The 18,584-nt window shown below is 36.6% G+C and overlaps 1 protein-coding gene and 1 long non-coding RNA gene across 3 annotated transcripts in view; one reads left to right on the top strand and one right to left on the bottom strand.

Moving 5' to 3' along the window:
- Positions 1-4,902, bottom strand: part of LOC138929038 (uncharacterized) — a 14,698-nt gene extending 9,796 nt beyond the window's left edge. Inside the window, exons 1-2 of the long non-coding RNA XR_011445463.1 lie at positions 4,824-4,902; positions 4,658-4,740 (exon numbers count right to left, since the gene is read on the bottom strand). This is a non-coding gene — a long non-coding RNA (uncharacterized lncRNA). The remainder of the gene's footprint in view (positions 1-4,657; positions 4,741-4,823) is intronic.
- Hcf (Host cell factor) overlaps positions 1-18,584 on the top strand; it is a 19,788-nt gene extending 1,204 nt beyond the window's left edge. The window contains exons 3-13 of one of the 2 annotated variants that reach the window (XM_041776600.2): positions 1,030-1,342; positions 1,449-1,660; positions 1,721-1,909; positions 4,633-4,778; positions 4,968-5,939; positions 8,207-9,289; positions 9,459-9,654; positions 12,579-12,733; positions 16,250-16,510; positions 16,769-17,138; positions 18,083-18,584. In XM_041776600.2, coding sequence (XP_041632534.1) covers positions 1,030-1,342; positions 1,449-1,660; positions 1,721-1,909; positions 4,633-4,778; positions 4,968-5,939; positions 8,207-9,289; positions 9,459-9,654; positions 12,579-12,733; positions 16,250-16,510; positions 16,769-17,138; positions 18,083-18,231 — 4,046 coding nt within the window. In that variant the 3' untranslated portion in view covers positions 18,232-18,584. Of the gene's footprint in view, positions 1-1,029; positions 1,343-1,448; positions 1,661-1,720; positions 1,910-4,632; positions 4,785-4,967; positions 5,940-8,206; positions 9,290-9,458; positions 9,655-12,578; positions 12,734-16,249; positions 16,511-16,768; positions 17,139-18,082 lie in introns of both variants that reach the window. The other variant, XM_041776599.2, reaches the window with a different exon arrangement.

Here is an 18,584-nt window from a genome sequence, read left to right as displayed (position 1 = left end):
CTCCAACCTATGAATAGTAATAATAGTAATAGTAGAAAAATAGTAATAGTACTAATTGATTGCATCAAATCGAAGGAAAAATATTCGTGGCCCCGAATTGGCATTATGAAATATTTTTAATTGCAGTCAGCTTTTCTGATGATTTCAAATCTTTAAAAGTACTTTTGCAAAAAAGGGTTGCAAGGAAAAATACGCCTCGCATAACGTTTTGTGCAGTTTGTAGATACATTTTTATACCCTTGCAGGGTATTATAATTTCAGTCAGAAGTTTGCAACGCAGTGATGGAGATGTTTCCGACCCTATAAAGTATACATATTCTTGATCAGCATCAACAGCCGAGTCGATCTAGCCATGTCCGTCTGTCCGTCCGTCTGTCTGTTTCTACGCAAACTAGTCCCTCAGTTTTAAAGCTATCAAAGAAACTTTGCAAATAGTCTTCTATATACGCTCACTGCTATATATGTCGGAACGGGCCGGATCGGACGACTATCATATAGCTGCCATACAAATGTTCGAAAAATTTTTAGAAAAAAAATATAATTTGGCTGTTGTTCAATATTTTTGCATCATTTTTGAGATATAATATTTATATAATATTTTATTATTTCAGAATTTTGTTAGAAATTTTATGAAAATCGGACAACTATATCATATAGCTGCCATAGAAGCGATCGGTAGATGTAGAGAAAATGTAAAGCTTGGAATGTAAAACTGTAACAGTCAAACTGTAAACATAATAAGTATAGGTAAAATGTAATGAAACTCTGTTTTGTGTGTGTTTTCTGCATTATAATTTATAATATAAATATCAAAACCAATCTGCAAGGGTATAAAAACTTTGGTGTGCCGAAGTTAGCTTCCTTTCTTGTTTCTCTTTATTTTCCGATCTTTCTTATCGCAGCTATATAATGAAGTAGCCCGATTTTATACCGAAAATCTTAAATAATACAAAGTGGCCACTTCTGGGAAAATATTAAAAAAAACGACAAACTTACCTATAATCTTTTCTTTTTTTTTCCTAATTATAGTTACCAATCAGTGGTACGTGCCAGTGTTGAAAGGAGATGTACCCAACGGGTGTGCAGCCTATGGCTTTGTTGTAGAAGGAACTCGCATGTTTGTCTTTGGCGGAATGATTGAATATGGAAAATATTCAAACGATTTGTACGAGCTGCAGGCCACGAAGTGGGAATGGCGAAAAATGTATCCTGAGTCTCCCGATGGTGGTGGCATGTCGCCATGTCCACGTTTGGGCCACAGTTTTACCATGGTTGGCGACAAGATATTTCTATTTGGTGGATTGGCAAATGAATCGGATGATCCAAAAAATAATATACCCAAGTTAGTCATTAGTTAGGAATTTACAATTCAATGGTATATGTATATATATTTATGTATATGTTTTTTGTGTTTTTTTTTTGTGTTTTTTTTTTTGTGTTTTTAATAGATACCTGAACGATCTGTATATACTAGACACCCGTGGCGTTCACAGTCACAATGGAAAGTGGATAGTTCCAAAAACCTTTGGCGATAGTCCCCCACCCAGGGAGTCACACACTGGTATAGCCTTTACAAGCAAAGCGAACGGTAACTTGAATCTATTGATTTATGGCGGTATGAGCGGCTGCCGTTTGGGAGATTTGTGGTTATTGGAAACAGGTGAGTCTTTTAAAAACAGTCCTAGCGTTCCAAAAAAAATTAATATTCCTTATTTTCTAGAGTCCATGACTTGGGCAAAGCCGCGAACTCTGGGACAAGCACCATTACCACGTTCTCTGCATAGCTCAACAATGATTGCAAACAAAATGTATGTGTTTGGAGGCTGGGTTCCATTGGTGATAAATGAATCCAAGTCAACGACAGAGCGAGAATGGAAGTGTACAAACACTTTGGCTGTTCTAGATTTGGGTAAGAAATGCTATTTATTAATTTTATTATTATATTTTTTTAAGGATCAAGTGGTTAATCGAATTGATCGACCTCTCTTTCCTCCTCTTTTACACAAACTAGTTTCTCAGTTTTCTAGATTTCGGGAACAACTTTTTTAGTCCTTCTATTTTGTTGCTTATTCAGTGTATCCAAATAGATCTATTATATCCTAACGGTCAATTTTTAAGCTGCACTAGAATGTGAATCAAAAGTCCGAAATGATCTATCGACAAAAATATCGGGCAATATGTCATATAAAGACTTTTTTAAACTTTAATAAATTTAATTTTTAAATATTTAAGGGGGTCTTCTCATTGGGCAACTTTTTTTTTCGATTTTTTTTTTTGCATTTATTTATAGCTTGGGATGGTGTGTATATGTCCCCAAATTTTTTTTTTTTAGAAATTCGAAATACTTTAGAAGATACAGCCTTTTTTGTGAAGCAAGTTCTTCGCAAAATGAGCTTTTTTCAAACTTCAAACGCGTTTATCTCGAAACCACGTTTTTCGAACTGGCGGCCATGATATCTCCAGTTCAACTGAACCGATTTTCATGAAACAAAGTGGAGTCGACGCAGAATTGTCACCATTCTCGGGTGACGGAACAGATTTTTTAAAAAAATTTTTTTTTTACACTAAACTACAAAAAAAAAAAGCCCAAAATCGAAATTTTTTTTTGAATGGCCCCATTTTGTTTAAAAAAATTAAAAAAAAAAATCTGTTCCGTCACCCGAAAATGACATCAATTCTGATTAAAACTCCGTTTTTATTTTTCATTTCGGACGCTCTGGAGACCCTGAATCGTGGCCGCCAGGACGACACCTTTTTTTTCGACCACCAAGTTTGAAGTCTCATTACTCTTTGAACAACCCTCGTATCGAGGCAAGAACAACTTTTTTAGTTACTTTGAACATTTTTGATTACAATAAACAAAAAAAGTTTTCAATTATTCTTTGCGTTTTCAAATAAGAATTTTTTTAAAAAGGGTCCAAAAAACGGCTTTTGAATGAGAAGACCCCCTTAAGCTACTTCGGTTTTCGTAATATTTTTTTCGATTACGTTTGGTCAAAATCGTACGATTTTGTTTTAGCTGCATCGGTTTTCGACAAATTTATGCTTTGTTTTCTCATTGTTTTAATTTTACAAAAGATCGATTTTGGCAATTGTTCGTATTCAAGATAATTACAAAAATGTAAGGCATTCGCTCCCGACCCTACAGAAATAACTTTTAGTTCAGCCGCTGATTTCGGCAAAACGTAATGAAAGATTTTAATGCGATAATTTTTAATGTATTATGCATATTTTTATCTTAGTAATGTATTTGTTTTAGCCTAAAAATATTCAGCGTTCTTTTTTTAAATTTTCTTTTAATCCCTTTCGCTATATTTTATTTACCGTACTTTTTATGTTGTTTAATTTTTAGGTAAATTAAAAAATATATATACAGGCCTATTCTAGTTTCCACTCGGAAATAAATTCTATAACATTTGCGAATTTCCCTTGGTGATTTAAAGAAATTTTGTTAAATTTCACTTAAATTTCCAAATAATTTCAGGTGGCCGCTCTCAACAAAAAGTTTGCTTTGTCTAAGATTTGGTAATAAGGGGCTGATCAAATTATGGCCCGCTGTAGTCTTTAACTCATAGATTAAATTAATAAATTAAAAAACTAATTAAATTAATAAAATCGAAGGAATAAGAATTTACGGCCAATAAACATTTTGAAATATTTGTAATTGCAATCAGCTTTTCTGGTGGCAAAATGATTGAGAGTATAGTTGCCGAGGTTGTAGGAAAAATTCCTTTCACATAACATTTAGTTCAGTTTGTAGATTGAATGTGCTGGTGTTTTAAACAAAAACACTTTTAATATACTAATAGCCTATCTTTTAATTGTAAAACAACATAAAAAAAATTTATTTGAAAATAATCTTAAATATATGCTTTTTTTTTGGAACGCTCACAACCTTTAAATGGTCCGATTCGGGGGCGACCGATTTGCAATAATGTTGAAAGTTAGAATCGAACCGATTTTAAGATGCAATGCAATAATGTTCCTATAACCTCATGGAATAAAATACTAATAACATTTTCCATTTACATAATCGCATTGTATTTTAAAAGAATTAATTTCTGGTTTTGCGGATCTGAATCTGCCAGCTAAGTGGCAGTCGGAAATCCGTAAGAATTTTTCGAAAAACTAGAACAGGTCAGGGAAATCCGAATCCGAGTAAATCTTGCGGAAGTGGAAACTAGAACAGGCCTGATGGGCATTTTATTTCTACTCTTGCATTCTTCTAGTGATGTTAAAAAACAAAAGTCAAAGCATAATGCATCTTTTTTAGAACTTTTTTTTATCAAAACAAGACATTACCTCTATACCCTTGCAGGGTATTATAATTTCAGTCAGAAGTTTGCAGCGCAGTGAAGAAGACCTTTCCTACCCTATAAAGTATATATATTTTAGGTCAGCATCAACAGCCGAGTCGATCTAGCCATGTCCGTCTGTCCGCAAACTAGTCCCTCAGTTTTAAAGCTATCTGAATGAAACTTTGCATATAGTTAAAATCTCGTCAAGAGAATGTTTCACCAAAAGTGTAATAGTATGCGGCCGCGAAAAAGTGAACAAGTTTTTTTTAAACTAAATTACTTTTCGCTTTAAATTGTTAACCTTGATTAAATATTTAATAATATATCCTTTCAGATACTATGACTTGGGACAACGTTACCTTAGACACTGTCGAAGAGAATGTGCCGCGGGCTCGTGCTGGTCATTGTGCTGTTGGCATACAGAGTCGGCTGTATGTGTGGTCTGGTCGGGATGGTTATCGCAAAGCATGGAATAACCAGGTTAGGGTGAGATATATATGTTACTTAAATCATATTTCAGTTTACCAAAGGGCGAGCTAAATCTCTTTCGTCACTCCATATATTCTAATTCTAAGACGGTAATAAAAAGTGAAATCAAATTGAAGGCCAACACGATGAATTCATTTTAAATTGCAGCTTTTATTTTTTACACTTGGTTTTTTTTTACAGGTGTGTTGCAAAGACCTGTGGTATTTAGAGGTGACTAAGCCCCTTTACGCCGTCAAAGTGGCGCTAGTCCGCGCCTCCACGCATGCCTTGGAGCTCTCCTGGACAGCGACCACATTTGCGGCTGCTTACGTTTTGCAAATACAGAAAATAGAACAACCGCCTATAAATCCAGGTGCGAAACAGCCGCCCAACCTGGTTAATCAGGGAATAACAGCAGCGGCGGGGATAGCCAATGAGCCAATAGCAACTTCTGCTCCAGAAAATAACCCCGAGAGTGCATTGTTATTGGCAGGAAATGATGCCAATTTAAGCACAGATGGCAAGAATACCATAAAAGCCGAAATAAATCTACAAGCAAGAGAGGGATTGAGTTCACGGTCGCCGCCCACATCCCCACAGTTGAAAAAGAAATCGGGGAATGCAGCCAGCGTCACATCTGTCCTTCAGCCTCAAATATCGGTTATCAGCAGTACAGCTCCTTCTGCTGCTCTTACAACAAGCGGAAGTACAGCTGCCAGCAATATATTGCAAAAGTTTCGACCAATGGCAACGACAACAACGAGAACCGATCCTGTGGCAATGCGAACTCCCAGCGCGAATGTTGTCCTAAGCTCAGTAACAGCAGCAACCACTGCCGCTGCATCTGCCAATGCATTGCGTATTGTGCCCAGTGTGGCAGCCACATCATCATCACAAACATTACGCAGCAGCACGGCCACAATTAATATATTGAAAACATCTGCGCCAAGTGCTGCATCACCGATAACGACCACCACCACGTCCATTGGTGGCAAACAATATTTTATCCAAAAGCCTCTTACATTGGCACCCAATCTTCAACTGCAGTTTGTCAAGACGAGCAGCGGTGGTATGACGGTGCAGACATTGCCAAAGGTTAACTTTAACATGGCCAAAGGTGGAGGTAATCCATCGCAAAGTCTTTCAATTGGGAATACGCAAAACCAAATTCAAGTGAGTAATAATAATATTTATATTCATTTACAAACAAAATCTAGCAGGTTACGATCCCTCATACCACTAACCATACAACATATAGACTGGTCATTTCATATAACGAAAATGGAACCAAAAATTTCTTAGCGACAGGCCCCAGAGACTTCGTGTGCGCCCGAAGCGACAGGCCCCGTAGCTTCGTGTGCGCTCGGGTTTTTCGCTCTCTCATTCTTATGCTCGCACACTGGTTGCGAGAGTTCAGTCGCAGAGTGGCGCATCTTCAGAAGGTTGCTCTGCGCTTGAACTCTTCTTTATATGTATGCGTGTTCATGTATTCACGTACACGGGTGCATGTGTGCGATCATTTCATTTCGGCCCAGCAAGAATATTTGGTCTTTTGCTACTTTTCGCGCTAGGTACCCTAACAATATGGGCATATTCACTATTGGGTTAATGATAAAAATAAGAATGTTATATGTTATAATATATTTCTTACTTTTGCACCAATAAATCATAAAAAAAAAAAATTAATAATAATAATATATTTCTTAAGGTTTCAGCATACATTGCATATATGTTTACAAATTCAAATCACCCGCAGCAGTGAAATGATTTGCATATATAAATAAATAAAAATAAATAAATAAAAAATGAAGATTTTTCCATTTACCTTTAAAAAAAAAAAGATATATATATATATACCAGGTGTGTTAGTTGAAGTTTTTGGTTTTTTTTGATAAAGAAAAAGCTTAATTCTCAAGAGAATGTGAAAAATTTGTTATTCAAAGTATTGACCGTTGGCTTCTACACATTTCGCCCATCTTTTAGCCAAAATATAGATACCATTCCAAAACAACTTTTTTTCTTTCGAGGCAAACCATTCGACGAGCCATTTTTCGACTTCTTCAAAATTGGCGAAGAGCTGCTCTGCCAGTGAGTGTCCCACCGATGCAATAAGGTGATAGTCGGACAGTACAGAGTACAAGTACAGCGGGTGCGATAATATTTCTCAATCAAGTCCTTTCAATGTGCCCTTCGTCAGTTTAGCGGTATGAGACGGCGCTGTCATATTGCAAGATAACTTTGCCATGTTTTCGGGCCCATTCCGGCCGTTTTTCGATCAACGTATTATTCAAATTGAAAATTAAATTGAAGAAAAAAATGACACATATGCCGAATGATACAAATGTATATAGTACTTCTAGCGGCATCAACAGTAAAACCGGCAAACTTCAACTAACACCCCTGGTATATATATATATATGTATATATATTCGAATATTATACAAATGAATGGTGATGGTGGTGGTGTCTGCATACCCAATCGTCGGTAGGGTATGCAGGCACCATCCGCTCGCAGAACAACAATAACAGCTGATTTGATTCCTCAACCCCATATGAGCAGTCGGTGTTTTAAGTGACACCGACTGCAATATGCTCTGTTCCTATGGATTTATTCATTCGAATGCATACATATATGCAAATCATTTCACTGCTGCGGGTGATTTGAATTTGTAAACATATATGAAATGTATGCTGAAACATTAAGAAATATATTATTATTATTATTATTTTTAAAATTTTTTAAATGATTTATTGGTGCAAAAGTAAGAAATATATTATAACATATAACATTCTTATTTTTATCATTAACCCAATAGTGAATATGCCCATATTTGTTAGGGTACCTAGCGCAAAAAGTAGCAAAAGACCAAATATTCTGGCTGGGCCGAAATGAAATGATCGCACAATTGCACCCGTGTACGTGAATGCATGAACACGCATACATATAAAGAAGAGTTCAAGCGCAGAGCAACCTTCTGAAGATGCGCCACTCTGCGACTGAACTCTCGCAACCAGTGTGCGAGCATAAGAATGAGATCGCTCCGGGCGCACACGAAGTCTCGGGCCCGTCGCGAACAGCTCTGGGGCCTGTCGCTAAGAAATTTTTGGTTCCATTTTCGTTGTATGAAATGACCAGTCTATATGTTGTATGGTTAGTGCTCATACCCAAACAAGAATGTGCAGAATTTGGTTGAGAGCTTTTTAACGATCTCTGCTTTTCGCAAAGTGACCGGCCTTAAGAAAACAAAGTCTTATATGGCACTTGAAGCAAGAGATAATAGAAGAAGCGCGTGCTGCAACTTTTTCCTGATTATAAAACGGGAGCCAACCTTGCGTTCTCTGGTCAATAGATACAATAATAATTATTAAAGCATTCCTGTTAAATTTTTCTGTTAATTATTATTAATATTATTATTTATAAATTTATATTACATTTTTAGGGCTCCCACATACCGGCAAACCAACAGCCAAAATCCTCTATTGTCTCCGGTAACGTCCTAAAACTCGTCTCGCCACACACCATGACAAGTGGCGGTAAACTTATAATGAAGAATTCAAACATCCTTCAAATGGGCAAAGTTACGCCCAATGTAATGGGCGGCAAGCCCGCTTTTGTCATAACAAACAAGCAGGGAGCACAGTTAGCCAATCAACAGATAATAATTGTAACAACTGGCAGTGGGAACGTGCGAACTGTGCCAGCTGGAACGTTGATGAGTACTGCTGGTTCGGGTGCGGCTGGGACGTCGACAACTGGCACAAGTATAGTCAGTATGGTTAGTTCGACGTCGACCACGGCTAGTCCTATGCAGGTTAGCTCTGTAGGTGGTCACCGAACTGTTATATCAACCAATACGAGTGGCGTTAAAATGCTACGAAGTATTTCTTCCGTTCAAGCCTCGGGGGGCCAGAAGGTGGTAAGTGGCGGAACACCTATCCATCAAAAGGCAGCCCTATATATAGGCGGTAAAGCTGTTACGGTTATGAGTAGCACAAATTCAAATCTAACCAATCCCATATCAAACTCGAAATTAATGGTTGTACCGGGAGTAAATACAAATGTTTCTGGTACTTCCAATTCGACGCCTTTAAGTGGTAGAAAAAGTTTCGTTTTTAGCCCTGGCAGCAGTCCACGTGCAGTTACCTTAACCACCAAAGGAATTCATGCTAGAATCCTACCAACCACATCGTTGACTGCGTCCAAGGAGAGCTTTACGGAAAAATCAGACAAGAAAGATAACACCGACCCAATGGATGATATTATAGAGCAGTTGGATGGTGCCGTTGATCTTTTGAATTCACAAGAAAACGAAGCTAATAAAGAAGATAATATTGATGACAATGACAATGCCACATCCACATCAGCTGGAACAGCTTCTAGTGCTAACATAGCTGCACCTATAGCGGGTCCTATTAATGAGGATTTTTCCGCTGTGAGTAGCACGACGGATGCAGCGGCGTTAAGCGTAGAAGAAACGCCCAAGTTAACGGATCAGGAAGAAAAAAATAATGTGGAATCAACGGTAAGTACATTTTTTATATAATGTATAAAAAAATAATATGGACCACAGTTTTCTAACTAGGATTTTAATTATTTATATTATATTATTTTTTATAGATAATAATATTCAGAAATTTTAAGTATGCAAACTCACTTATGCCAACATTCAAAAAATATAATTTTTTATATAGATAAAGTCCACACTATTACCCAATGACCATCACAATAATCGGCCAACAACATCGGAAACTGAAGCTGCCACTATTCTAACCAATATCAAGTCTGCTGAAGTTTTGGGTATCAACAAGGATATCATAGCAGAGGATAGTAGGGCACAAGATGTGTCAGATACCAAGTTTAATCAGATACCACATACATTTCAGAATGGTTTGTATCCCTTTTTATACTATATCCTTACCATAAAAATATAGACTTAAAATAAGTGTGCTTGGGGGTTTTTCCGAAAATTACGAAGAAAATTGCGTACTGTTGTTATACCTGGTATCAAATGATTTTTTTTTTTTTTGTTAAGGGAGGGCTCTTTCAACCAAGGGGCTCTTGGTACCAAATATGAGCAGCACCTATTGCTTGGTAGACTTTACATATATAAGCTGCCACTGCACACTGGTCCCAAAGTCCAAAATTTGTGCAGTAATTAGAAAAATGGAGATATACGCTTGAAACTTGGTACAGTTAATGGTTGTTGGATATAAAAAGCCTGTGCAAAAATTGTTTGCGATCGGGCCACGCCTTCCTTACCTCCCCTTATAAACAACAAAATTACTCATACGTCCGTTTGTCAATTGATATTGCTTTCAGTTTTACATGGCTTAGATTTTAGTTTCTTATCAGAAAATAAATATTTAAAATGAAAAAATAACTAAAATAGAAAATGAGGAAAGTTTTCGGCTAATTTTATTTATTTTTTTTATCACATATATTTATTAAATTAATCATTTTCTACATCTAAATCAAAAGAATAGTCATTAGTAAATTCAGTTGTGTCCAAGTCATCTCCATCATCATGTGCATCATCAAATCATCAAATGTATCTGGTATACAATCTTCAAAATATTGTTTGTACAAACTTTGGCCAGTTGAACCGTCAAATCCATAACTGGCAATTAATTTCATATTACAAATATTTGGATAAACGTCAAATATGTCTTTTTGTAATTGTAATATACGTTCGACAGTGTGATTAAGCATGTTTTGTAGTGAAACAGAAGCGACAGACTCCGTAATATTTATTCCTTTAGGCCTGCACTTATCTTTTGCAGCGATAATTTTTTTGTAGCTCGGATAAATGTCGCAATTCCAGCATTTACTTTGCAGCCTTATGCTCATATACTGTTTTTTTGTAAAGCCGTTTTCAATTAAAAAGTCTAAGGCTTCTTCTGGAGTGAAAGGTACAGGCTCTGCTTTGGAAGATACTTCCTCAACGGTCAATCGCGCCTTTTTTGCAGCCAAGTTGGCTGCATGAGCAAGAAGAGTAACGTCGTTATTATTTTTAGATGAAAGATCGGCAGCTAATCTTTGCTTTAATCGGCAACTTCCTGCATCATAGTTTAGTCGTGGGCGTCCTGCATTTTTGGGGGCCACTTCCATAAAATCAGATGGTAATAATTTGATTTTGAAACGTAATGCGAGCCAATTTTCATGCTTCTTCTTAAGTCTTGAAACATCCCGCTTACAATTGTTTAACCGTGTTTTTAATGCAGCAACAAAGTTTGCTATTTTATTGTCTATGGGGTTCTTTATATGTTCCTTTACTGTTTTAATAATATGCTGCAGCACAAAATCATAAATACTTTTATTTTCACGACCATTTGCCAGCCAAACCTCTACCATTTCAGCATAGCTCAAATCGATGTTGTCTGTCAAAAAACAATATTTCATGGAATCGGGCAAAAACGGGCAAAAAAAATTAGTTTAATCAAAAAATGTATATGTTAAAGATAACATCTGTATCAATAGTTTCTTAAATACGATTAAATACTATATACCTTTATTCCACGGAACACGACAAAAGTTAGGTTAGAATTGTTAAAACACATATCATCACAAAAACACATATTAATAAAGAAATTACACATATAACAAATATTGCAATATTACATAATATTTCACATACCTGCACAATTATCATCCATTTTGAATTATAGCAATCGAGATATTAGATTTTACACAATTTGTTTTCAAACTTTGCATTAATTTCGCGAGAAAGCAATGCCAAAGTTTGCGGTAAACGATTAGCTGATTTCCAGGGCTGCCAGCGATCGCAGGGATGCAATTTCAATTGAAACTCTATTATTTTCAATTGCCCTGAATATTACTCTATCGCAATAAAATATTGTTTTCGCCCAACTCTTAAAAAAAAAAATTGGATTCTTGCACAAATTTTGGACTTTGGGACCAGTGTGCACTGCATGCACAATTGTAAAGTATGTAATATGTACATATATGTAAAAATAAAGTAAATGTAAACTTCAAATTGTTTTCTGAGTGTCTTCCATCGCATATTGCGATGGTAAACAAACGCAACCGCATATTATGCGGTGTTAGTAGCACCGGGACCGCATTTCAAGCATGTATACTTGTAGTATTAAATTTCCGTGTGAAAAACGAAAAAGTTGCTTTAATTTGGCTACAAAATGGTTTAACCTTGCAAGGATTTTAGTCGAAAGTTTGCAACGCAGTGAAGAAGTCATTTCCGACCCTACAAAGTATATATATTCTTGATCAGCATCAACAGCCGAGTCGATCTAACCATGTCCGTCTGCCCGTTTCTACGCAAATCAGTTCCTCTGTTTTCGAGCTATTTGAATGAAACTTTTCAGATAGTCTTTTGAGTACTGTCACTAGTATATAAGTCGAAACAATCCGGATCGGACGAAAGTATCATATAGCTGCCATAGAAATGATGATAACTAACTTCGTGGTTTTTCAATAATATTCATATACTGCCATACAAAGTTTGTATTACAAACTATCGGTAGATGTAGAGAAAGCTTTGAATGAAAAACTGTAACTGTAATACTGAAATACAATTTGTAATATGTTAATCAATGAAAGTTGGCATTACTTTGTTTTTTTTCAGTATATATATTTAAAATTGCAAACTGCAAGGGTATTCGATCTTCGGCGTGCCGAAATAAGCTTCTTCTCTTGTTTTATTTTTTATAATGACGCAAAGTGAAATTCCCACGTTCATTTTCATTTTCTAACTACTGTAGCTTTCTTACTTGTTTTAACTGGTAGTTAAAGTATGTGTGTCTGTTAATATGGTATATAACATTTTTTATTTTTAGTTGATGGCTCACATTTGGACGCACTGGCTTCTGCTGCCGTGATGCAGGCAGCAACGGCTGATGCCTCAGCACTTATGATAAATTGTGGACAAACAGTAAAAAATTTGTTGGAAGGAAGTCCCAAGAAGAGCAGTGCTGATAATTCACAAAACCAGGCAAGTTTAAAGCATAGTTTATTTTTTAATTTTTTTTTATAATTTTTTTAAAATTAATTTTATATTTGATAAACAACTTTAGATATATGTATATGTAAGATGAGATTAATTCAACTTAGCTTTTTTATACCCTTGCAGGGTATTATAATTTCAGTCAGAAGTTTGCAACGCAGTGAAGGAGACGTTTCCGACCCTATAAAGTATATATATTCTTGATCAGCATCAACAGCCGAGTCGATCTAGCCATGTCCGTCTGTCCGTCCGTCCTTCCGTCTGTCCGCCCGTCTGTTCGTTTCTACGCAAACTAGTCCCTCAGTTTTAAAGCTATCTGAATGAAACGACTATATCATATAGCTGCCATACAAATGTTCGATAAGTTAAAAAAAAAAAAAATTATAACTTGGCAGTTTTATATAGCCATTCTATATTCAGGCCTGCTCCGGTAATCGTAAAATTTTTTCGATTTCGTTTTGGGCGAAAACGAACCGTTTTCGTTTTTAGCTGCTCCGCTTTTCGGCAAAGTTCTGCTATCGGAATGTTTCGTTTTCTCATCGTTTCTCACTGCTCAAGCAGCTAACTTGTGTTTTTGGTAATAAGCAAACAACGTAAAGTACTGCCTATTATATTTACAATTGCCCTTTTTATAAGCCAGAAAAAGGAAAAAAATGGTAGAGTTAAGCAAATCTAGGCACCTAAGATGCTGCCACACTTTTCACAGTTTTAATTCCGGTGGTCTCAAATAATTATTTGGTTAATTTGGACCATTTAAGTAATCACATTAAATATCATTAATTATAAACAACCATTTTGGCGGTCCTTTAAAGTTAGTAATGTATTCATTTATATTTTATAAGTATTTTTAACTGGCTGTTTCGTTCCACCAACAATATGGCAACCTTGGCGATAACTTTTTGCGGTGAACCTATCGACCTATCGCCAAAACGAGAAAACTGGTTGAACACGGCAAAAATTTTGTTGTGAAATCTGAGGTGGGGTCAGAAATAACTTTTTTTAAAAATAACTACGTGCCAGAATGATCTTGTGGTGGTGTGGAATAAACATCAATAGACCACTGAGTAAACTATTTTTTCCTTTTGTAAATAAGATCTGATTTCATATAAAAAAAGCCATTTACTTTTCATTCCGGCCAGAAAAAGGTGCCCGTTTTTCAAATCGAAAAAATCTTTCGTTTTCGATTACCGGAGCAGGCCTGATTATTCCAGAATTTCGGTAAAAATTGTATGAAAATCGGACAACTATATCTTATAGCTGCCATAGGAACGATCAGGAAATTAATAGGAAAACAAATTTTAACTTCGGTGCTTTTCAACGTATTTTCATCTACTCTGAAATATGAGCTTTTTTTTATTATTTTAGAAATTTGGTATAAATTTCATAAAAATCGGACAACTATATATATAGCTGCCATAAAAGCGTTCGGTAGATGTAGAGAAAATGTAAAGCTGGGAATGTAACTGTAACTGTCAAACTGTAAACATAATAAGTATAGGTAAAATGTAATGAAACTCTGTTTTCTGTGTGTTTTCAACTGCAAGGGTATAAAAACTTCGGTGTGCCGAAGTTAGCTTCCTTTCTTGTTTTATTATAGTAAATTATTATGTTTATTCTGAATTTGAAAGTTTGTTTCCGGGTTTTCTGCTTTTCCTTTCACAGCTTTCGTTTTTCTTCCTTTCTGTCGTCTCCCTCTGCTGATTGTCATTCCCCGACTCGCCTACTGCTTTTCTGTCTCGCTTGTTGCTCTGCTTTTTTTTTTTTTTTTTTTTTTTTTTTTGAAAAGTTTTATTGGTTTCTTTAGTCTTGGCTGCAACAATAACAATTCTACTAGTATCAAATAACAATTAACATGTAGTAGAGATAAAGGAACAATAACAATACAATTTAAATCAGTTTATTTGCCGGGTTGGCAGCTCCCGGATAGTGGTCCTCTTCAGTCGACGTCTTCCTCTCGTAGTAGGCAGCGCTCTGGCCAGCGGGTTGGGATGTCCAGTCAGCCTGGCTCGGTGTCGGGCAGCAATGGTATTAATGGCGTCTCCCACAGCAGGGACGCGTAGCTCTCTTCGCTTGTTGCTCTGCTGTCGTCTCTGCTGCTGATCTGCTGTTGTCTCTGCTGTATTCTGACGTTTTCTCTTCAGTATTCACTACTCGCCTGAAGTGAGTGCAACCCAGTTCGGCTATGATCGTCATACTTGAGCACAGCACCTATCCACTATCTGATGCCTTTCTCAATACCTATCGAGTAGAGAGCCCAGTATGGATTCGACGTTCACGTTATTAAATGCATTGTGGTCAGTTTGTTTGTGTTTGCAACCTAGAGCAGTGCTGTTAGAAGTTAGACTAATTGGTCTATGGTTCTTTGGAAGGATATGTCTCGTCCTGCTAGGCTTTGTTATACATTTTACATTTGCTTTTCTCCACGGGAGGATGTATGCTTCATAGATGGCCTTGAGCTTTCTGCTGGTACTTTCCTTTGCTGCTTGAAACCTGGAATAATGACGTCAAGGCCTGGGCTTTTATATAAGTCAAAGGAGTCTATCTGGAGTCTTGGCTGGGTTTTTGTACACCGATACCGATATCTCGAAGAAAATTAACCTATGGTCTGAAAAGGAATGTTGCTACGACACATTCAAATTCTCGATTTTATACTGACTGTCTTCTACGAGTAAGGTGAGAGCTAATACATCCACCCACTCTTGAGCTTGGAAATACAATGGTGGATACGTTCCCTTTATTACATAATGTAACGTTACGGCATATGATATTATTCAAAATTAACTCCCCTCTATCATTTGTTTCCGAGCTTCACCAGAGCGTGTGCCTCGCATTTGCGTCACACCCAAACACCAGGGTCGTCTTTGCGTCTTCGGCCCATTGCTGCATCTTGATTACCGGCACTCCTGTCCCATCCGCAACTGCTAGATCTGGTGTATTGAGATTATATTAGAGAAAAGTGTTGAAATAATTCTTTATTACTACACAAGTCCTCGTCGTACCCGTCGAATTAGTGGGTGGGTAGGGTGTATCCAGGTAGTATCAGACTAGAGACTTGCTCGTCGTTTTTAGAGGGATCGTCAAATTAGCATCCAACAATTTGTTCGTGTCGTCTACCTCCCCTCTAGTAATTCGTCAGTTCGGCTAGAAAGGCCTTGATCTTGGTCTTTCTCATGTCATTCTTGATTTTGTGCTAAAACGCCATTTTTGATGTGACATCGGATCGTCTTTGCTTCTGTTGATGTTTACTGCGATAGTGTCCAACTGAGCCACACCTGTGCGCTTTGATTTGGGGTGTGCTGGTGCTAGCGCCCCGGGTTTTGACGGAGCGTTAATGACCGGTCTTGGCAGCAACAGCTCATCTTCGTCTATATCCGATGTCGGTTAAGATGCTAAGCTCTGACTAGGCATTAGCAGCTCCTCCTCGTCCGTCTCTGTTAATATTAAACACTCTTACCCTGAACATTTTTAATTTGCTATCCCTACATTTTTAAATTTTTTTTCCAGATACAATCAAATGCAGTTATCGCGAGCCCCCAACTGGATGTGCAAAAATGGCACACCGTTGGCATATTCAAGGATCTCACTCACACCGTTACCAGCTACTTAGACTCCAATTCCTTCAATGATTCCGTTCTGGACGATGTTGTTGATATCGATAATCTGGCTGATTTTAGTAAATATCCTCGTATTAATTTGGATCCTGGAACAGCGTATCGGTTTCGACTTGCAGCCATCAACACTTGTGGGCGTGGCGAGTGGGGAGAGGTTTGTTTAATAATTTACACAACATATAATTTGTAGTTTTTGTCCTCATCTCTAAGCACTTTCTTAAACAACAACAATTCATTTTCTATTATCTGGTGTGATACCCGAAATGGTTTGAGTACCAGGCATCTTATAGCCTATTAAACTTTCTTTTTTTTTTTTTCTTACAATCTATGTATATAGTAAACTAAAACATTACTTATAACTATGAAAAGTTTCTTGCTAAATGTTTCAAGTATTTATCAAATTTCTACTCAGATATCTAGCTTTAAGACCTGCCTGCCTGGTTTTCCCGGTGCTCCTTCAGCCATCAAGATTTCCAAAGATGTAAAAGAGGGCGCCCACCTGACATGGGAACCACCGCCGGCACAAAAGACCAAGGAGATTGTTGAATATTCAGTATATCTTGCTGTCAAACCCACGACCAAGGATAATAAAACATTGGCAGCCACACCTCAACTGGCATTTGTTCGGGTTTATGTAGGTGCGGCCAATCAGTGTACCGTTCCCAATGCCTCGCTCTCCAACGCTCATGTAGATTGCTCTAACAAGCCAGCAATTATCTTCAGGATAGCGGCACGCAATCAAAAGGGCTATGGGCCAGCAACGCAAGTTAGATGGCTGCAGGGTGAGTCTATTTTCTATTATATATATAATATTGTATATGGTATATAAATATTGAGTATTTATTAATTTCAAATTTTGAATTTCCTTGAAAACAAAAAAAAATTTAAAGCATTTCACAATAAAATTAGCGACAGAACAATGTTAATTTTAGTCAGCTTTTCCTGGTGGCACTGCTGTGAAAAATTAAGGAAAAAAGAGTGGCACCATATTTTCTACGGTTTATAGATTAAATCTATGTATGGAGAGGATAAAACTGTTTAGAAGTGTGACCGCTCATTTCACTAGTTCTGTCCATTTTGGGAAGGCAAATGATGAGCTCTTACTTTGTTTTTGGAGGAATTTGGAATTCTATTGACTATGGTCGATCGGTGTCCGGTTCTGAAAAGAATAAGAAGTATTAGTGGTGCACTCCATGGACTTCACTTGTGAACCCAGTCACGGATAAAGTTGGCATCCAGAAACCAATGGCATCCAACATGGTCCACGAAATGGGAAATGCCTGCCCTATATCATAATAATATAAAAAACTTATACCAATCTTACAAATTTCTATAAAATGGTAATTTCTGCAAATACAATGGCAGAAATATTGAGGTCAGATCTGGCCCGTTGCTACCTATATAGCATCTTAAACTACTGTTGTTGCCCCTCGACATAATTTTTTTTAAATTTGTAAAAATCTTTATTTGGCCCTTCTTTTAAATTTATATCGATATGTTTCCAAATATTTCTAAGTATAGGGACTGACGGACATGGCCAGTTTGACTCGGCTGTTGATGTTGACTTCTTTAGTGCGTTGCAAACTTCTGATTAATAAAGGAATACCCTGCAATAGTTAAAAACCTTACAAATAAAAAAACTGCCTAAAATGTATTTTATTTTATTATTTTTTTATATTTTACTCGGAATGATCTTTTGAATAATAATTGTAATAATTACTTGCAGATCCAACTACTACAAAACTTCCCACGTCAACCAACCCGCCTAGCCTAAAACGTGCACAGGATAAGCCTGCTATAGGAAGCGCAAATAGCTCAGCCAATAGCACTTACTGTTCGCCGCATAAACGTGTTCGAAGTGGCCTAAATGATTGATTGATTGAGCAGAAAATGCGATTTAAGAGAGAGGTCACAAAAACACAAATAATTTAGGTATGGTCCATAAAAAATATCTCTTAAAAAATGTTCAACAATTGACTGGAAATTTTAAAATTTGTTGGCCAAATTTGATTCTTGAATGTATGTAGAAATGTTAGTACTTTCCCTGAAATACTATGTAATTGAAAAAAAAAGAGATACAAATTTATTCTTGGCGAGCAAATAAGTAATGCAAATGTTATATATCTTAGAATGCAAGTAAGACTTTTCTTTGGCAACAAAAAGTGTATGAAATTAAATTCTCATAATTAATAATGAAGAAAATAAAGAAGAAGTAAATACGACTTTGA

This window comes from Drosophila kikkawai, chromosome 4 (genome assembly GCF_030179895.1).
Source record: "Drosophila kikkawai strain 14028-0561.14 chromosome 4, DkikHiC1v2, whole genome shotgun sequence".
Classification (NCBI taxonomy): Eukaryota; Metazoa; Arthropoda; class Insecta; order Diptera; family Drosophilidae; genus Drosophila; species Drosophila kikkawai.
The sequence above is the reverse complement of the archived record's forward strand: the minus strand, read 5'-3'. Positions and strand labels throughout refer to the sequence as shown.